General features: G+C 45.4%; 1 protein-coding gene across 1 annotated transcript; it reads left to right on the forward strand.

Annotated features, from left to right (window-relative positions):
- The first annotated feature begins 2,801 nt into the window (after nt 1-2,801).
- Nucleotides 2,802-7,989, forward strand: LOC125281112 (keratin, type I cuticular Ha3-I). The gene is made up of 7 exons (XM_048213072.2): nt 2,802-3,226; nt 4,485-4,567; nt 5,085-5,241; nt 6,473-6,634; nt 6,729-6,854; nt 6,979-7,199; nt 7,411-7,989. Exons 1-7 carry the CDS (start codon nt 2,879-2,881, stop codon nt 7,526-7,528), a joined length of 1,215 nt encoding a protein of 404 aa, XP_048069029.1. The 5' UTR covers nt 2,802-2,878; the 3' UTR covers nt 7,529-7,989.
- Nucleotides 7,990-22,009: the final 14,020 nt, after the last annotated feature.

Raw genomic sequence — 22,009 nt, forward strand, 5'->3', positions numbered from 1 at the left:
GCCCTTGTTGCTCTTCTCCATGTACATTCTCCCTTGGCTCATTTCTCCAGTTCTCACATCTGCACTAGGATCATACCTGTCCTTATCATCGCTGTCAAGACTTCTAGGCTTGCTACTCCAAGGACCTGATGAACATTTCCCTGTATAGATTCCACCATTCCTTCAAACATAGCTGATCAAGAATAAAATTAGACTACTCCTCTCCTTAGAACCTTCAATGGCTCCACACTGACCTTCAGATAAGGCCTAAGCTCCTCAAGGAGGTGTACAAAGTCCTTCATATAAAAGCCCTTCCATGCTATCAGGGAACTCAAGTAGAAAGAGAGAGAGAAGCATGTAAGTCATGACAATGCCATGCTGAAGGTGAGATGAGAGCTCACAGAGGAGGAAGAAATGATCTGTCAGAAGTTAGGGAAGGAGCTAGGTCATTTATATCTAAGCAGCATGAGATGATGGAAAGAGTTTGCTTCTCCTTCACCCTCATCTCTCACTTCCTGGCTTACACGGTGCTTACTGAACTTTTCTTGGTTCCTCTATTGCAGAACTTTCCAACCTTACTGAGGTGAATGGATTAGAGGGGTCCATGGTACTGATGCTCTGAGTCCTTGGAGTGGTTGGCCAAGGCAGCCCAGTCACTTTGCCCCAATGAGCTATAAAGTATTATCATTTCCTATATAAGCTTTTGTGTGAAAAATGGGAAGCATGCTTGAATGCAATGTGTACTTCCTCCAGAAAGCCTTGCTAGACCTCTACTCACTCTGGTTAGGTCCCCTGGTGCATGTTCCCATAGAAGCTGGGGCTTGCCCCATCACAGATGTATCCTGCACCTGGTTGGTGTGCATTCTTCACTAGGTTGTAGGTTTGCCTCTCTTTCTCACCATTGCATCTCCAGTGTGTGGCTCTTTTCCTGGCACATGGGAAGGACTCAATTAAATCTCTGTTAAAGGAAGTGGGCTAGTTTATCCTTGATGAGCAAAACAGTCTATGTTTCTGTGAATGGCAAAGTTTTTCTCCTAAATATTTTGCTTGCCAAATTCTGGTTTCATTCTTGATTCTCTCCCACATCTCACCTTTCTAAATGATTGCTTGTTTTTAAAAAAATTGCTTCTTTGATGTGACGGGATGTGATGAGCACTGAGTGTTATACACAACTAATGAATCACTGAGCACTACATCAAAAACTAATGGTGTACAATATGTTTGCTAATTGAACTTAATAGAAAAATTTTAAAAATGTTCGGCAGAAAAAAATTGCTCCTTTGAAAATGGTTTTTACACCATTTCTTCTCTTATACTTCCTCTGCAGACAGTTAAACTTGGTCCCTCCTCACTGCTGGCCTGGACTACTGTGATCACCTGCTGGTCCCTCTGCCTCCAGCCTTACCCTCATTTTGCTAAAACAAATAAATGTTTGCTAAACATTTCCTAAAACTTCTCCCTCCAGGGCAGTCTAAGCTCCTTAGCTTTGCCATAGAGAACTTCTACCATATGGCCTTAACTCCCCATACAGCTTTCTCTTCTACCACCTCCCTTCACACCTCTCCCCTCCCCACCACTAGTCTCACCGACCAGAACTTGGACTCTCCTGCCTGATGTGTGTGCACACCACTCTTCCCCCTGCAGGACCCATGCTCCTCCTCTGTGACTTGCACCCCAGCACATATCTATACCTGTGAATTTCCCAACCTGGCAGTACCCTCTTGCCCCCATTACCTCAACCTTATACTTATCACTTACTATGTTCATTCCTTCATCCACTCAATACACACCACTGAGTGTCTACTGAGTACCATGCACTTAGAGCTGAGGATTCGGAGAATTAGCCCCCGTTCCTGCCTTCAGGGAATTCAGACACAGAGACAGGTGAGCACAGAAGCTGGGCACTTCCATGCTCAAGGTAAGATGAGAGCTCACAGAGGAGGAAGAAATGATCTGTCTGAAGAAGTTAGGAAAGGAGATGGTTCATTTGTACTTAAGCAGCATGGGGCGATGGAAAGAACAGAGATATATGTTGGAATCCTGGCTTCGCAATGTATTACTCCCTAGCTTCTACGTGTCCATTTACCCATCTGTAAAATGAGAATACTATCATGCACCTTGAAGGGTCCTGGTGAGGTGTGAATGAGATCATGCTTGTGAAAAGTGTCAAGTACCGAGAGAAGCCTGTGCAAGTGCTCAAGGGTGAGCTCCTTCTGACCATAGCCCTGGTCCCACCTTCTATTCCACACAGTGCCCTGTACATACTGTTATCCTGGTGCATACCTGTTATTTGGTTGATTTACATTATCATGAATATGATGTCTGCCACATCAAGAAACAGGGCCACTGGGAACCAAGCTGTTTTAACTATTCCAGAAGGGATCTATTCCTCTTCCTGAGAACCATGAATTTGGCATTTGGTAATTGGACCTAGCAAAGGATACATAGGCAAGAGCTGTGCTTTCCCGTCTTAGCAAGAAGAGCCAAGGAATTGCCAAGGAGTCAGGGCCATCCAGCCAGGAGACAAAGCAGCAACAGTGTCCCTGGACCTGCCACGCCCCGCTAATGAAGGCCAAGGCATTAATGAGCCCAGCTCTTTGAAGCCACTCCATGAAGCTCTTACTTCATTGATGCGCAGCATGGAAGAGGAGTCCTGACTTAGCGAGAAGCCCGAGTAAAGTCTTTTATGAGGGGAGCGACTCTTCTGAGGAAACATAACAAACCAAGGGGGAAGGGCTTTTGACAATCACTAAATGAGTAAGAAAAAAAGGGCTGCCTTCCATGTCCACACCCTCTGTGGAGGGGGTATAAATGCTCCCCAGGGAAGGAGACCCACAGATCTGTGGCTTGGAGAACTTGGACTCTGTGTTCAGCCAGGCGCCTTGCTCCCTCCAGCACCATGCCTTACAACTGCTGCCTGCCCAACCTGAGCTGCCGCTCCACCTGCTCCTCCCGGCCCTGCGTGCCCCCCAGCTGCCACACCTGCACCCTGCCCGGGGCCTGCAACATCCCCGCCAACGTGGGCAACTGCGGCTGGTTCTGCGAGGGCTCCTTCAATGGCAGCGAGAAGGAGACCATGCAGTTCCTGAACGACCGCCTGGCCAGCTACCTGGAGAAGGTGCGCCAGCTGGAGCGCGAGAACGCGGAGCTGGAGAGCCGCATCCGGGAGTGGTGCCAGCAGCAGGTGCCCTTCGTGTGTCCCAGCTACCAGTCCTACTTCCGGACCATCGAGGAGCTCCAGCAAAAGGTGAGGGGGTGGCCACCACGCTGCCTCCAGCTGGAAGTTGTAGGGAGGGAATCTGAGATCTGATTAAGAAACAGTACAAATTTTCAGTTAAAGTCTGGGCTTTTCCGTTTTTTTCTTGGGTGCCCATTTTGTGTGAGGCTCAGGACTGTTAGGCCTGAATATTTGCATAGTGCTAGTCTATGTGCAAGTAGCAGCACTTTGCATAAATAAGCTGTAATTAAAAGCCGCCTCCAAATGCTTCCATGCATTGCCAAGCTCCAGATTTATTACCCTGAGGTAAGAGAAAAGGCCCGAGCCCAAGAAGGAAGCTGGAGAAGCAGAACCTTTAGTAAGAATTGGACTATTTTCTCTCTCCTTCCTCTGGACTTTGACTACTCTGACTTCTTATTGCTGTCTTCCTCTGGGTACCTAATTATCCTCATTATTTTCCTGACCTGGATGCCTCTGGACTTCTCCTGGTGTTCAGTGTCTAGCAAGGGCATAAAATGGCTAAAATCAGAAAGAGTAGAAACCACCTAGGAGGAAATGGGGCCAAGCCGTCCAGGACGGCTGGGAGGGCATGCATGGCTGCTTCCCTGACCTCGCCCCTCCAACAGCCAGTTACATATTTCCCACTGGAATGGAAGTTTCTTGAGGGCAGGATCGAGTGTTTACTCATTTTTGTATCTTCAGCTCCTAGAACTATACTAGATTTACGGTAGTTTTGTTTTGTTTTTAGGGAGAGAGAGTGAGCACATGTGAGCTGGGGCAGGTGGGGGGGGAAGCAGAGGGAGTGGGAGAGAGAGAATCTTCAGCAGGCTCCATGCTCAGTGTGGACCTATGGTAGGTTTTTAAAAATAAGTGTTAGTTATTATTCTCAGCCTCTTAGTATTGCCAATTATTAGGAAAGAAAAAGATTACTTACCTACTAATACTTTTGCTCACACATTTCTGTATTCTTTTTTCAAATTTGATTTTTTTATTATAATTTTTTTATTATATTAGGTTAGTCACCATACAATACATCCCTAGTTTTTGATGTAAAGTTCCATGATTCATTACTTGCGTATAACACCCAGTGCACCATGCAATCCATGCCCTCCTTAATTTGATTTTTCAAATATTTGTTGAGCACCTATGGTGCATGGACAGCATTTAATAATCTTATATAAGATCCACTGTGATTTCTCATTCCATTCCTTCCATGTAAGTGAATTAGTAGGAACTGCTGTTGGTTAAAAATAACCAAGCTCATTCCAGACTGTTTTGGGTCTTCTAGATCTTGTGCGGCAAGTCTGAGAACGCCAGGCTGGTGGTGCAGATTGACAATGCCAAGCTGGCCTCAGATGACTTCAGGACCAAGTGAGTGGGCAAGTAGGGTGTCCTCTCTTTTCTCTCCTTCCCTTTAGCCTGTCTTCAACACAAACATCGACAAAGCTTTTTCCTAGATGTTTTCCCCAGGATCCATGGAACCACTGCTCAGCAGAGCTCAGAGCTCTCTTCTCCAGATTCAGATCCCCTCTCTTGCTTCTCTGTATGGTGACATCCCCCCATCCAGTGCAGAAGTCATAGCTCCCCCCCACCCGATGCCCTACTATGCACAGAACGCAATCAGGTGATGTGAGAAGTGTATTAATTTTGGAAATCTCACAGTTTATGGACTTTTGTTCCCTAAATCTACTGGCTCCTTATTTATCAAAAAATAATGGCCAGTGCATTTTCCTCTAGGAGCTACTGCTCGGTGTTAAACACCCAAATGAAAGAGAAGGCTGTAGAAAACACAAGCCCCAATTTCCAGTTGTGTGGCAAACCGAACCCCACGAGAGTCAGGGCCAGGCCCCTTCCCATCGGGTGGGTCCCTGATGCCCCTGTACCACAGGTACGAGACGGAGGTGGGCTTGCGGCAGCTGGTGGAGTCGGACATCAATGGCCTGCGCCGGATCCTGGACGAGCTGACCCTGTGCAAGGCCGACCTGGAGGCCCAGGTGGAGTCCCTGAAGGAGGAGCTGCTGAGCCTCAAGCAGAACCACGAGCAGGTGAGGTTCCCCAAAGAGCAACAGGCTCGAACTTGCCAAGGCCTGTTTCCAACTGCCACGGGGTGTGGGAGAGGCTCAACTAGCCGAGGAATCTGCCCGCCAAACAAAAAGGGATTTGTAGAGAATGAGCAATCTAAAGCCTGTGATAGGAGATTAGGATGTTTCTGCAGGAGGCAGGAGTAAGAGTAAAGAGGTAGGCAAGCCCCAGTAACGAGGAAAGGCCAGCAACGAGGCACCGCCCACAGCCTCTTCCACTCCTAGGTCAGACAGAGCACACTGGGCTGCAGAGATCTTGTATCCCAAATCCCCATTTAGCAACTGGAGAGGCCAGGACAGCCACCCAGCAGAAAGGGCTCAGCTGGAAACAAAACCAACTCTTCCCCCTTCTCCTCTAGAGCTTTCTCTGCTCTTCAGTGTGGCCTGGAGGAGATGTTGAGCAAAATACTCATTGTCACTGCTTGGTCAGTTGGTGAAGAAGAAGGACTTTTTGTGCACACCTTAAATGCCAGAACGATGAAAACAGTGATAGTTAATATTAATCAAGAGCTTACTGTGTGCGACACGTTGTGCTAAGTGCTTTAGAACTCCAGAGATAGTTTTCATTTTACAGATGAAGAACTTGAGGTTTCTAGAAGCTTCTAGAAGCCATATAGTGAGTGGCCCTCAATTCAAGCCTGATATCTACTGAAGCCCAAGTACCAAGCTATGCTGGCTCTGTGAAGAGAATAGCAGGGAAATGAAGAGATACTTCTTTGAGCAAAATCTAGGTTGACAGAACTGACAAATCACCAGTTAGGTCTATTCCATCTCAGACGGCAGATTTTGAAGTAAGCACTCTTTATTTCCTCTTTAGCAAGACTCTCACCTTTTTATTAGCCATGGTTAAGAATCAAACCTAATAGGCTCTGTGGTGTATGAGCAAAAACACTGAGCTGGGTGCTTGGGGCCCACAGGTTACATTGTGGTCTATCACAGCTCAGCGTGGAGGCAGAATCACTGCTCTCTAAATGAGGGGTAGCACCCCAAATATGGGGGCAGAAAGAGGTCATGGGTGTGACAGCACTTTGCAAAGTGGAATACACAGGTTAGTCATGGATTATAGAACCCAGTTATGAGAGGATCCGATGAAACAGAGCTGCTGAAGGCTTAAGAATGATCACAAGCAGACCCGGGCTCTCTTAGAGCATCTGAACCCTCTGTGATACTTTCCGTCTTCCCCCTCCTCCCCCAGGAAGTCAACACCCTGCGCTGCCAGATCGGAGACCGCCTCAACGTGGAGGTGGACGCAGCTCCCACTGTGGACCTGAACCGCGTGCTCAACGAGACCAGGAGTCAGTATGAGGCCCTGGTGGAGACCAACCGCAGGGACGTGGAGGAATGGTTCACCACCCAGGTGGGCATCTCAGCACGTGGCCGCTCGAGACCCTTGGCCCCGCGGGGCCCCTGAGGCAGGGTCTGACCCTGTCTTCTCCCCTGTGCTGTTTCAGACCGAGGAGCTGAACAAGCAGGTGGTGTCCAGCTCGGAGCAGCTGCAGACCTGCCAGGCGGAGATCATCGAGCTGAGACGCACGGTCAACGCCCTGGAGATCGAGCTGCAGGCCCAGCACAACCTGGTGGGTGTTGTTCAGGGTACTGGCCACACTCTCCTGACCTCGGGGAGCCTGGGACTTCTCTGGAATCCCCTGGAGAAGCTCCCTGAGGAGCATCTGTGTGACATTCCTTACCTTCTCCGCACAGAGGGACTCCCTGGAGAACACGCTGACGGAGACCGAGGCGCGCTACAGCTCCCAGCTGGCCCAGGTGCAGTGCCTGATCAGCAACGTGGAGTCCCAGCTGGCCGAGATCAGGAGCGACCTGGAGCGGCAGAACCAGGAGTACCAGGTGCTGCTGGACGTCAAGGCCCGGCTGGAGTGCGAGATCAACACGTACCGGGGCCTGCTGGAGAGCGAGGACTGCAAGTGAGTGGGAAGCTAGTGCTATTTCCCTTGGGGGTGCATGAGGTTGCTGCAGGGATGAAAAATTGTCTTGGTGGGAACAAATGGATAATTTCAAGCTTTTGGTTGGAGGCAGTCTGAGGAAGTGTTATATTCTTATACAAAGTGCATTTAGTATTTTTCTATCCTTCAGTTCATTTCCCCCTAACTGGCCCTCCTGGTCTTCTGTCTGCAGGCTCCCCTGCAACCCATGTGCCACAACCAATGCATGTGACAAGGCCATTGGGCCTTGCGTCTCCAATTCTTGTGTCCAACGTGCTCGGTGCGGACCTTGCAACACCTTTGTGCGCTAGAGGGCCCGGTGCCAGGAGGAGGAGGAGGAGGGTTCCAAAGTCACATCTCAACTCTACTTCATACAAGCTACTCCTATGGCGACCACACTTGGGACAAAGGAAGAATTTCTAGCAGCACCAGCTTCTAAGTGTCAGCTCTGCCTTCCACTGCATTCCCTGGCTTGATCCTTTAGACGGCAGTCTCCTTACCAGCTCGTTCTGTCTTCTGAGCATATAGAGACATCCACAGCAGGATCGTGCAAGATCTGTTACCCCAACGACACGCCTGCGTAGCACGTTATGCTTGAACGGATACGCATCTAGATGTGATTGCAGAATAACCACATGAAAGTGTGGTGGAGCTGATAGGCAGGTGTGAAACTGCACATAACTGGGGAAAAAGTCTTCCTTGTCACTCTTTTGGTCTTTGGAGATGTAGTCAGGGTCCCTTGTCAACTTCCTAATAAAGTCTTATTCTGGCACAGACATGATCATTGTCCTTCTTCATTAATTCCCAAATTGGGTGTCTTGTATCAATAAAAAGTAAGTGGTGTTCTTTCATCAGATGAAGGGATCATGTGACTTCCCTCAAAGGAAAAGTCTCCACCAGACATCACCCACCTGTTAATGTGGATTTCTTGCGTGGAGAGAAGTTGGTAGCAGAACAAAGGGCAAATCCAGGCACAGCCCGGCCTAGAGTTCCAGCCCACGTCACAGGGCCCCCAGTCTACCATTGCTGAGGTCAGCAGTTCCAGAGCCAGACCTTCCCAGAAAACAGTGCTCCCGTTGCAAGGAAGCAAGGGCATCAGCACCCAGGGATTGCCACCTAACCCCACTCTGCCCTCTGTGTGAAGTAAGCAAAATGGGGCTGGGCAGCGGGTCTCACCTGCTAATGACAGTGTGACCTGCTGGATGACAGTTACAGTAGAATTATGAGTTGTTCTGGAGGCAGAATCTTTGGGTCCTTATTTTGGATAAGGTATCAACTTCTCCAACTTCCAGACTCTTCCTCCAAGAGAATGCCTGGGCCGCCAGCCTCATGGGGTTGTAATGGTCTCTGTATATGGAAACACTTTGTGAATGCCACACATATTATTGCCATTGACCCTTTGACCTTGAATACTGATTCCTGAGCTCTCAGAGTCTAATTCTGAGATTGTCTATTCCCAGTGGAACATCCCACTCAGCCTCCTATAAGGGTCTTTCGTTCCTGCCTTTGACGGATATAACCCGGGCTCCTGTCTTCCCAGCTTGGAGAGCTCCACCAAAAGCTTTCTTGGGTAGTACAGGACCTACTTTCTGTTCTGGGAAAGGGATTAATCTCTTCTGGGTACCCCTCTTCCTCACTGACCCATGGAATTCCAGGCCCAGAACAGCATGGGGTTGACATGAGAGAAGGAATCACGGGGAATGGAGAGATGCTGGGGGCACAGTGAAAGGGGTATGGGGAAAAGGGATGTGGGCCTGCATGGCCGTTCTGTCCGCTTCTCTTCCTGGATGCACGTGGCAACCCCCATCTCCTCCAGCCCCTGCACAAGCTCCTTTTAGAGGGTAGTTTATGTGGGTGGCTCTGAGGAGACAAAGGAGTGCGGAATCACTCACAGGAGGAGTTATCAAGAGGCCCAAGAAGCATCCTGAAAACACCTGGGAGCACTTTGGTGGCTGAGTGTGAAATAACATTTAAAGCTGGGGCTCGTGGGTGACAGTTACAGCCAAGTGCTTTGTTCTGTTCTGTTTTGCTTCAAAGAAGAGTCACTGATACCTAACTGCTCACATTCCTCATCAAAACAGGAAAATCAGGCAAGAAGTGCCAAGAGTTTCAAGAATTGCTAAAACTGTAAGAAGATACGATCATGATGTGGCCTATCCCTTGTTATTGCAAAACTTGTGCTGACACCCTTACATGGGCAGGTACCAGGCAGGTTGGCCGGGGCCTGGCCAGGCCCTTATCTGAGCCCAAGGCAGGTGTGCAGGCTAGGGTTCTCTTTCTTTCTCACTTTTTCACGTACAGGGACAAGCACAGGTCAGGAATTTAAGGAAGACCAGGGAAAACTTAGAGCCTCTGGGTCAAAGACAGATTTATAAGAAATTAAAACATGTGCTCAGCACGGCAGGGAAATGTGGATGTCTACACGATGTGGCTTCCTGTGGCAGGACAGAAGAAGTTGGTGGTGGCCCTGACAAGCTTGGAGTGTGACACACTGGACAGTGTGTGTGTGTTTAAAATTTTAAAAATGGTTGGGGCGCCTGGGTGGCACAGCGGTTAAGCGTCTGCCTTCGGCTCAGGGCGTGATCCTGGCGTTCTGGGATCGAGCCCCACATCAGGCTCCTCCGCTATGAGGGTGCTTCTTCCTCTCCCACTCCCCCTGCTTGTGTTCCCTCTCTCGCTGGCTGTCTCTATCTCTGTCAAATAAATAAGTAAATAAAATCTTTAAAAAAAATTTTTTAAAAATGGTTAAAAGACGAAAAGAGAAAGAATATAAAGCAAGCCCCAGAAAAATCTTGGGTTTGAAAAGGACTGCTTTAGTTTTCAATCTGAATCGTCACATCTACTTGAATCTTAGCCCTCAGTGTGGTTACGTGGCCTGTCTGAGCCTCAGTTTCTTAATCTGTAAAGTGGGGGGAATAATGACCACTTTGTCATTCAAATAAGGATGGAACGAGATTTTGTTGATAAAAGTGCTTGACTCAATGGTAAATGCTCAGTAAACATCGTTTCTAAACATCCTTGAGGACTCTGAGGAGTCATATCCGTGTGCTCTGACCCCTTTACTACTGATCAGGACAGGGGGTCCACAGCCTTGAGATTCAAAGGTTTTGCCGATTCAAGTCCTTTGGCACCCAAATTAGGTACCTGATTTCAAGTTCCCTCGAGTTGATGGACGCGGGCTGGAGGGCTCCCAAAATTGTCTGGATGAGGGCAAGAGGCCGAGGAATCTAAGCTTGAGGCCTCAGAATCAGAGTTAAATGAATTCGGACGTGTGCGTGTGCATATGTGTGTGTGTGGCGGGAGTCGCATTAGGAGGAAGGCAAATAGTTGAGGCTAGTGAGCAAGTGGCATTTTTGCGGGTTATAGCAATCTGAGTTTTCAAATAGGAAGATAAGTGTGCCGCTGGTGTATTAGAGAAAGGCCCTTCCTGGCTGCACACACCCCATAGGTGCCTGGTTTGGCAAGCGGCACAGATGCTGCTCTTTACCTTCTAGGGGACCCCACCACTCCACTGCACATGGCAGCCTTGGGACAACCATGCAGCCTGCTCAGGGCCTGGCCCCTGGACTCCATCTGGGTCACTGTCCCTACTCGATTGGTCCTCAAGTCAGAGAGTTTAAATAAGAGTTTTCACATTTTTTTTTAAAGATTTTATTTATTTATTTGACAGAGATAGAGACAGCCAGCGAGAGAGGGAACACAAGCAGGGGAGTGGGAGAGGAAGAAGCAGGCTCATAGCGGAGGAGCCTGATGTGGGGCTCGATCCCAGAACGCTGGGATCACGCCCTGAGCCGAAGGCAGATGCTTAACCGCTGTGCCACCCAGGCGCCCCTGAGTTTTCACATTTCTTAACTGATAGTCAGGCGCCTTTTATGGCAGACACTTAGGAAGCACGTAATCTATTATGTCCTCCTGGGTGTTTTCAGGATGTTTCTTGGGCCTCTTGGTAACTCCTGTGAGTGATTCCGCACTCCTTTGTCTCCTCAGCACCACCCACATAAAGCTACCCTCTAAAAGGAGCTTGTGCAGGGGCTGGAAGAGATAGGGGTTTATAACACGCAACAAACAATAACCTGTCTGCCTGAAATGAATAACCCCTTTAGGGCAGATGAAGGAATGAAGCACAGAGAGGTTGCTTGAGGAATGCCACACAGCAAAAAATGCTTCTCACTCACTGGGAGGAGAAGCCTTTGGGTGGCTATGAGAACGGGAAGCATGTAGACACATGACTGGCATGTTCTAATGGGAAGGGAGTAATTCCCCTTTCTCTTAACCCTAGCGTGGTGTGCTTTGAAGGCGTGTGTCGTCTCTACATTACAACCATGACACTCACAGGACTGGACATGATGTTCACCGTGAAAGAGTGTTGGTGACAAGAACAAGGGCATGGAGTGCAACTTTTGAATTAAGCCCAGCATGAAACAGAAATTAAGAGCTAAACTGATTCAACCGCACAAAGGTGGAATTCATGCCAAGCGTTGACCAGTTCTGGTTTGGAAGTGCTCAAGTGGAGACTCCAAAGGTGACCGTCATGCCCATGTCACAGGACTGCCCAGTAACCAAGCCACGATTTGAAAGCTTTGATCTTACCTCTGGGGCTCTTCTCTCTACAGAGGGGCTGGGCATCTCTTGCTTAGATGTAAAGCTGGTCAGAGGGGACAAAATGAGGTATATATTCTAGAAAGTTTGGGATATTAATTGAGAATCAGGGTGTGTTTAAAGAATCTCCCTCCCTTCCTTCCTTCCTTCCTTCCTTCCTTCCTTCCTTCCTTCCTTCCTTCCTTCCTCCCTCCCTCCCTCCCTCCCTCCCTCCCTTCCTTCCTTCCTCTTCCTCCCTCCCTCCCTCCCTCCCTTCCTTCCTTCCTCAAGCTGTGACTAACAATAAATGAAGACCTGGTGAAAAAGTGAATCTCTTGGTCGAACCAACCAGTTCTTTTAGACTCATACCAATCACATATCCAATTAAATAAGCAGATTAGGGGCACCTGGGTGGCACAGTGGTTAAGTGTCTGCCTTCGGCTCGGGGCGTGATCCTGGTGTTATGGGATCAAGCCCCACATCAGGCTCCTCCGCTATGAGCCTGCTTCTTCCTCTCCCACTCCCCCTGCTTGTGTTCCCTCTCTCGCTGGCTGTCTCTATCTCTGTTGAATAAATAAAATCTTTTAAAAAAATAAGCAGATTAAAAAATACTAGTTAATGTTTACTCCTATATTTAAAAAAATCTTGGACTTGTATAGACATTTATAAAAGCACAAAATATTAACAAGATGTACTTATTAAATTCGTGATTGTGTTTGTGCCTGGGAAGAAGGGATTAGAACGTGCATGGCTATGAAAGTCAAAGTTCTCCATGTAATCTTTCATGTTATATTTACTTGCTTTTAAAAAAGATTTTATTTATTTGAGAGAGAGAAAGCATGTGCATGAGTGGGGGGAGGAGCAGAGGGAAAGGGAAAAGCAGACTCCTCGCTTCGCAGGGAGCCCAATGTGGGGCTCAATCCCAGGACCCTGGGATCATGACCTGAGACGAAATCAAACACTTAACTGACAGAGCCACCCAGGTGCCCCAATATTTACTTGATTTTTAAACACAGAGCAAATATGAAAAAAATCTTAACTACTACTCATCCTGAGTAGAGAAGAATGGGTTTTATAATATAGTTTCTCTGTCGTTGTTGTTGTTTTAATGCTTAGATTTTTTTTAAAGGCTTTTTTGCTATCAAAATATAAAGCAAAACACAAAAAAACTGAGTGGAAAAGTGCACTAATCTCTTCATTTCAGCCAATGATGGCTGTGGTAATCCTGGGTATTAGACCTTGGAGTCTTACTGATGGTGCTGCTTACCTGATGGAAACTTCTGGTGCTAAGGATAGGCTGAGTAGGATACTCATGGATATCCCAGGAGGATATTCATCCTTGTGTTTGGTCCTAGCCACCTGCAGCCACAAAATGATGGGATGACATTTGTCCAGCTCCTTGCAATAAGGTAGTTGTGTAAAGGTATTTGTGATTTTCATACTTCCTACAATAAGGAGAAAGGGGGACAAGTGAGTCAAAGGTCTTTTATAAAAGATCCAAATGCTTTAGCTTTGCCTGCAATATCTGAGGTGTTTAATTTAGTGCTCAGTGTTCACTGAAGTTGGGGAAGTATGAAGACCAGAAAAGACGATCCATGTTGAATGTACACTCTTCTCCGTGGGGGTTCTCCTGGAAGCACTGCATGAGATTGATACATAATGAGTATTTCCCTCTCTATGATGGACTGGGAAGCACCATATGCAAACACAAATATGGAAATGCTCTCAACCAGAAAAGCATCAATAAGATAAGGGTATGGTTACCAAGAGGGCCACCTGTGGGTATGCAAGTTTCTCTAAGGTACCTGATCTCATGGATTCGTTGTCTTAGGAAACTTTACTGCTTAGAATGCAGTTTCCTTTTTCAAATGAAAATCCTTGATTTTAATTCAGATATCTTCAGTGGCATCCTTTGTCAGAAATTTTACAATAAAAGTAGAAAGAAAAAGGGGAGTTGTGAAGTATGATGGTTAATTGTATGTGTCAACTTGACTGGGCTACAGGATGCCCAAATTGCTGGTAAAAATTATTTCTGGGTGTGTCTATGAGGATGTTTCTGGAAGAGATTAGCATTTGAATCAGTAGACTGAGTAAAGAAGATTACCCTCACCAATGTGAGTAGGGATGATCCAATCAGTTGAGGGCCTGATGAGAACAAAAAGGCAGAGGAAGGGTGAATTTGCTCTTTCTGTTTGAGCTGGGACATCCATCCTCTCCTGCCCTTGGATACAGATGCTCATGGTTCTCAGACCTTTTGACTCAGACTGGATCATACTATCAGCTTTCTTGCTTCTCTGACTTGCAGATGGCAGATGGTGGGACTTCCCAGCCTCCCTAAACATGTGAGCCAATTTCTATAATGAACTTCTTCTTATAGTCTCTATCTATATTTATCTACATATATCCTATTGTTTCTGTTCCTCTGGAGAACCCTGATTATACATGGGGAAGAGTTCCGAGATGGCAGTAATGGGTTTGTGGTGGCATGTATGCTCCAAACATAAAATACAGGCCTGGGAAGATTTTCCTGGAAATAGGAGACAAGTGTGCATTCAACATGGACCATCTTTTCTGGTCTTCACACTTCCCTGACTTCAGTGAAGCCAGAGGTATTGCATTAAATTCGCCTTCACGGCCAGCTGAAAGGACTTATCCTCCTTCCTTCAAATAATTCCCCTACGTTCTTGCTAATGGGTAATGAGAGAGAGAGAGAGAGAGAGAGAGAGAGAGAGAGAGAGAGACAAGGCAAGAAATACACCGAGTACGTAAGGTATGGTTCTGTTAAAGGGTTATTAGCAAACTTGAGGGAATGGCTGATGCCAGACACCTCTTGTTTTTTTTTTATTGGGGGTAAAGGGGAGGAAAGAGGCAGAGGACAATGACTGTAGGCCATGAGCGTCCCATAGGCTGGGAAAGGACTACCCAGAAAAAGTGGAAGACTCTATGAAAAGAGGACACTGCAATAATATCTTATTCCTATGCTCTTTTTACAACGTGACTGTGTTAGCCTTTCCATTGACATAGACCCTCCCCTGGAACCTGGGTAAGTTTGTGACCGCAGAGGAAGTGACACTACGTGACTTCTGAGGATAGATCATGAAAGACAATGCAGCTTCCAGCTCATTCTCCTGGGCTGTCCCGAGGAAGCCCAAGCAGGCTTTGAGTCTTTCCAGATGATGCTCTGGACATCACGAGTAGAGACAAGCCATCCTACTGAGCCTTTTCAGATTTCCTGGCCCATAGAATCCACAAGCATAATAAAATGCTTTAATCACATGTAAAATGATTTGTATCATTATATTTGGGTTGTCTGTTATGCAGCCACAGCGACTGAAACAAAGACTTCCTCTGCTTTGTCTTCCCTTGGCGGTGGGAACCAAAAGAAAGCATCGGATGGCTGCATCTTGACTTTTCAGCATCCATGAAACTCTGGGGGGGGGGGTTTAAACAGGGCTGACTTTCTTTTGTCAGCTAGATTTCCAAAGATCGCACCTGTAGATATTTTTCGGCTTGTTTTTTATTCCTTTAAAGATACTTATTACAACCTGTCTTTGATAATTCCAGTACCCGAACCGCGGTCTGTTGGTGCTCTCATTTCTGCTGGTTCTGACCGTGCCTTGTTGCCTTGTGTGCTTAGTTGTGTGTGACTGCCAAGTGTCACTGTGTCATTCTAGGTAGGTCAACTACAGTTACTGCAGAAACAAACAACTCCCAAATGTCCCAAATCTTAGCACAACAAGAGTTTATTTCTTACTCGTGCTCTGTGTCCCACATGCCTAACCATCATACTTACTTAAGGATCCAGGCTGACGGTTGTTCCATCTCTAGACACACTTCTAGAAATCTGCTGGGGAGGGTGAAGCACAAGTGACACACTGTGCATCAGCTCACGTAGCCTTGCTCTGGAAATGACGTGTGATGTGCACCACTTCCGTTCATGAGCTGTTGGCCAAAGCCAGTCACTCGGTCGTGCTTAACTTCACAGGGCATACAGAAGTGCACTCCTGAGAGACAGAAATATCTGGTGGCACATGACTGCTACACTAATTTTCCTCTGAATATTATCTGCGGGACTTTGTTGAGGTAGGATGGTGGTGTGTCCCTCCAGAAAGGACATTTGTTCTTGCCAGTGCGCTAGGGCACTACCAGTCGGAGGCCTCTTTCAATTCATGGCACAAAGTCAGTTGTGAAGGACGACTTTCCTTACAGTGCCCTGACGGTAGGAGTGGGTGTGCTGAGTTGATGTGTGGGTAGCCATTACACCGAGGGCGTGGCCCTTGAGGGTTCTAGCTTAATGGAGGGGAGCATCTCCCAGGGGAGTCTCTACCTTGGTTGGGTGCTGGACTTTATTTTCTGTTTTTGTCTCCCAGAAAGGCCATGAAAACTACAATTCAAGGTTGTCAAATGCAGCAAAAGCTCTTAAAGGAGAAGCGGTGTCAGTGCTCAGTTCACTTCTCTGTGTACCTACCTTTCTTAGTTCTTTGATAACTAGTGGGTCATTTGTACTATCTTGTCAGCTCTGGGATGCTCTTAAGAAGATTCAAACCTAGAAAATAATACATTTAGTTGTTTTCATAATGCAGGTTAGTCCAAATAACTGAGCCTACCATCCATGTAAAATAGAACGCCTGGAGCTATCCTGTCCAATACAGAAGCCACTGGCCAGATGTTGGCTATTTCTTTATAAAGATATTAACATGAAATAAAAGTTAAAAATCAGTTTCTCCATCACCTTCGCCATATTTCACGTGCTTCATGGCCATATACGTCTAGTGGATTCCATATTGCACAGAGCAGATATAGAATATTTCTATTATTACAGAAAGTTCTATTGGTCAGTGCTGCTTGCAGACCTGAGATTGAGTGAAGCAGTGATTGATAACAATGAAAGAGGAATAAGGAATGGCAGCAGAGTCCCTACTCTCTTCTAGTTGACACTTTTCACTGTACTGAATTACAGGGGGTCATTTCTCATTTATGATTTTATTAATTCACTTATTATTTTATTTTTTAAAAGATTTTATTTATTTATTTGACAGAGAGAGAGGGAACATAAGCAGGGGGAGTGGGAAAGGAAGAAGCAGGCTCCCAGCAGAGGAGCCGATGTGGGGCTTAATTCCAGGACTCTGGGATCACGCCCTGAGCCGAAGGCAGACGCTTAACAACTGAGCCACCCAGGCGCCCCTATTAATTCATTTATTTAACCAATATTTACTGAATGTCCACCTTACAGCATTTAACTGAATGTAAACTGGCAAATAAAACAGTTATGATCTCTGTGGTTGTGAAACATACAATCACAGAAGATATTCTTACTATAAGGCTTACCTTAAGACAAAGAAGCAATTTTCTGTGGTTCCTTCCAGAAAGCCTGACGTAGAGGAAAGGCAATAGGCTCTAGAAGCTGGTACAGATCTGGGTTTAAATCCAAGCTCTGCATCTTCTAGTTAATGTAATTGATCTTCAGTAGCCTCAGTTTTCTCATGTACAAAATAAAAGAATCATGATACTTATTGTAATAGTATCTCGAGCATTAACCAAGAAAACACATACAAAGTACCTAGTGCAGTGCCTGGCACAATGGGAGGGGCTGCTAATGTGCCTCCTTTGCCAAGAGGTGGCTAATCGAACACATGATTTAAAATCAATGCCATATAAATATTATAAGCTTCTCACATCAAATCCAGGTGAGTTGCTTCTGGTGAAGCCAGAATCGGCCTGTCTTGTCTGCGCAAGAAACACCAGAAGCTGCATGTGTAATGTCACCCAATGAACGCTAGAGGCCGCCAAAACAGAAACCAAGCCAAAGTTCTTAAAAGACTCCTGCCCGCTGCACCTCCCCACCCTGTTCTTTCTTGCTCACTAAGCATGCATTTGAGTGCCCCAATTAGGAAAACCAGGTCATTTTTATAAGCAGCATCTGCCACACACCAAAATAAATTCCTGATAGATAACAGCAGTAAGTGTAAAAAAATGCACCTATAAAAACTAAAAAAAAAAAAAAAAGTTAATAGGTGTCACATTTGGGAATGGTGAAGACCTTCCGAAGCACAAAAGCAGCAGAAAGGAAAATGCAGGTAGATGTGCCTGTATAAGAAGAAAATTATGTGCATAAAAAAACCCAAAGACACGATCAAAAGGAGATGATCCCCTGGAACAAATTTTGCAGCGAGTGTGAGAAAGGAAAGTTAATATGGTAATATAATTTAGCATAAAATAAACTCTTTTACGTAAGCTAGGAAAGATGAGTAATTTCATAAAAAAATAGGCATGACGTATAATTCCCGAAAGAGGAAAAAGAGGCCTACAGAACAAATGCGCCAATAATGAAGTCAATACAAGCAAAAATGACGATGAGATTCCATGACTGGCCTACCGATCACACCACATTTCTTGACGAAGAGATTTAAAAAAGAATACTCGTTGGTCTTGGTGAAGGCACCCGTGAAATGGGTGCAAACGGGAACAATTTTTTTGGAGAATGATTTTTCAATATTTATTTATAGCCTTAAAATTATTAACATGCTGAAGATTCCGTAATTATATTTCTAGAGATTTACTTGAGGGAGATAATTAGAAAGATGCATAAAGATTCACATCAAAGAAGTTCGGCTCAGTGTTTTGCTTTTAATATGGGAAAACTGGAAACACTTAGATATCCAGCAATATGGAAGGTTTACAACAACTTGAAAATATAATTTCTCTCAGATTTTCATTATATTTAATAATCACATCTTCCTGAGCGTTTTCTCAGGTGAAGCGCAATATTTGGTGTATGAATCAATTTATGCAGTAGGATTTCAATTTTGCAAAAACAGGTGTCAGGACAAAACCTTAGAGAATCCGGTGGTCTTATCTTTATTCTGAAATTTCTTTCACTGCTGTTCTTTTCTCACGACTTGGGCATCAGGGGGTGTTTCTACAGTCACTGCCCCCAGGGTAGGGTTATTATTGTGCAATGCAGAGGGAATAAGCCAAGTCAATGCTTCGTATATGCAAATCAAAATAGACTTCTATGCCAGAGGACAGTGGGTGGTCAGACAGTGGGGGCCTTGGACCTTCTGGAGGGAGGATGGAAGGATGCAGAATTTGTGGAGAAGAGGGAGAAAAATAAGAAGGAGGTTGGTGGCCGAGAATAAGAGAGAACCATGTGCTTTTCAGGGGATTCCCACTGGGAACCAACTGCCACTCTCCTTAATGCTGCGATATTGTCCAAGCCCCACAAAACTCAGATGCCATTTCCAGATGAAGGATGGGGAGGGAGAGATTCTGAGCGATTTCTGAGTTTATACAGAACTGACTTTTCTTCCCCCACAAGCTAGAAGGAAGGTTGGAAATAGGCATAAGCAGTCTCAGTGAAAAATAGTTACTGTATTTTTAACATGCCTCGGAACACAGACTTAGAAATTTGTATCTGATACATATATACTTATATGTGTATGTAGAGCTACCTACAGTCATATCAATATTTAGATGCAAATCTTGAGAAAAAGTGCTAAAAAGGGAAATGAGAATATTAGCAGAATATCTTTGTTGGGGGGTTATAGATGATTTTTATTTTCTTGCTTTTAATTTTTTGTATTTTCCAGAAATTCCACAATAAGCAGGTACGAAATTCATAATGTAAACATTATTATTATTATTATTATTATTATTTCATTACAGCATCAAAAGCTAATGATGATCTGCAAAAAATATTTATAAATCATAATACAGACCAAGGTTTCATTTTCTATTTCACAAAGCATTCCTATCAACTAAAGTAAAAAGACCAACAATCCAACAGAAAAATGGACAATGGATATAAAAAGACAATTTAGAGAAGAAGGAACATAAATAGAAATTTAAGCATATGAAACATTGCTTAATTTCACTCACAATAATAGAAATGCAATTTAAAATGATGGTCAGAGCCTATCTTTCTTCTATCAGATTGGCAAGATCGCAAACTTTGATTACATGTTGTATTGGTGAAGTTTGAGGAGACAGGGCCTCTCACACATTGCTGATGGGAGTGTAAGTTTTACAACCTTCGTAAAGGGTGACTTGGCAATATCCATCAAAATTACAAATGAAAAAGCTCAATGACCCTGAGATTTCTTTTCCGACAGTTTATGGGAGGGATGTAGAAAGAGACGTGTAACTGCACAGATACATAATAGCAAAATATTTAAAATTAAAAGTTCATAATAGCAAGATATTAGAAATATTAGAAACGAATGTCTTTCAATAGAGAATTGGTTAAATTATCAATACAATACACCACTATGACGAACTTTTTAATATACTGATATGGAATGAGCTCTGAGATACTGCGTTAAAAGGAATAAAAGAGTTAAAACCAGTGCGCATATTATGTGACTATTATACCTGCTATCATATGTTATGAACAAAAATATATCTATACATGTATGTTTTTCTTTATATGAACAATAGTGAATGTTTATCAAATAACGTGACCAATACACTGTTCTAAGTGCTTTATAGAAGTCATTTAATCTTGAGAACAGCCTATGAGATTGGCACTATTATTATCATAATTAGCACTTCATAGATGAGGAAATTCAGGTGCAGAGGGGTGAAGTGAGACTGGGAGCAGAGGGGAGGGTGGGTGAGAGGTGAGAGAATTGACTGTGGACACAGAAAGAGGAGAGACTTTTCACTGCACACCTTTTGGTGCCTTTCTCATGTGAATGCATCACCTATCATGACAAAGAATGAGGGGCGCCTGGGGGGCTCAGTCCGTTAAGTGTCTGACTCTTGATTTTAGCTCAGGTCATGATCTCAGGGTTGTGAGATCGAGCCCGTATGGGGCTCCATGCTCAGCGGGGAGGGAGTCTGCTTGAGATTCTCCCTCTCCCTGCACTTTCACTTTCTTTCTCTCTAAAATAAATAAATAAATCTTAAAAAAAAAAAAGAAAGAAAGAAAGAAAAGGATGTGTCTGTCATAGACATCACTGGATTACACTTACCCAGAGGTGTCCATCCGTGGATGTGGAGTGATGAGAGCAACATGGGACCAGGTAACAGAACATCTGGGCTATGAATCTATCATTAATGTGTCCTCTCTGGGCCTTGGTATTAACTTCTGCAGAAAAAAAAAAAAAAAAGGCAAGGGGGTGACATTAAATTATATCACTGTGTCCTAATCTGAATTTGAATCATCTGGGAAACTTTAAAATATATGGTTTCTCAGCTCCCATGAATACATATTCTGATTTAACAGGACTGGGGTACAGGTTGGGGGTTCTGCATTTTTTCAAAGGCCCCTGCCTTAGGCAATTCTGATGCAAAATCAGGTTAGAGACCCTGGACCACACGATCTCTTCCTCCCAGTTCTAAATTTCCACATCCTGGGAATTACTGAGCATCCTCTCAGAGCCAAGCAACCCATCATCTGCCCTCAGCCCATCCAGCCCATCTCAGAGGCTGCCCTACCTCCAGGGTCATCTAAAAAGAAAATGCAAATTAAAACAGAAGGGCGGTGTCTCTTGATCCAGATCTCCACTCTTACTGCCATCTTCCATCCCCACCTCCCACTCCACCCCTTCTCCGGGTGCTGCCTTCCAAAGGCAGAGCCCTAGTCTCCAGGGCTGCCATTACCATTCCAAGAGTATGACAAGGTACCAAACCCAACACGGAGATAGGAATTTTGACCCGTCTCAGAATTTATGCATGGACCTGAATCCTCTGTGGATTCTCGCCTCTTTCCAAAGGCATTTTGTTCCCTTCGGTGGTACTCTGGGTGTCTCCTACCCGAATCCCTCCTTCTCCCAGATGGTCTATAAAGTAGGAGCTCTTAAAAAAAAAGTGTCCAACATTCCCATTATCATGTGATATTTTGAATATTCAATGATCTTTCTTCCTCCCTTTCTTTCCCCTTCCTCCCCCTCCCTCCCCTCATCTCCTTCCGTCAAGGAAAGGGTTCCAACCACTGCTCTTTCCGCCCACTTAGAGAGGAGTGTGAGTATTCAGTTCACCAGGAGGTCCAGGGAGAACGTGGCTCCCACCTCTTGCAGTTTTATGATGAGTCTCTTTCCTTTTCACAAGGCAGTTATTAATCATGACTGATGCTCACTGACCAAGCCCAAACAATTGTGCGGCACACTCCACATACCACACACAGTCACAAGTGTTTGCCTTGCTCACACGGGCTGGCATGAGGACGCCACTCCCGCCTGGGAGGAGCCACAGGACCAGACCTTGTACAGCAG

This window comes from Ursus arctos, unplaced genomic scaffold (genome assembly GCF_023065955.2).
Source record: "Ursus arctos isolate Adak ecotype North America unplaced genomic scaffold, UrsArc2.0 scaffold_24, whole genome shotgun sequence".
NCBI classification, from domain to species: Eukaryota; Metazoa; Chordata; class Mammalia; order Carnivora; family Ursidae; genus Ursus; species Ursus arctos.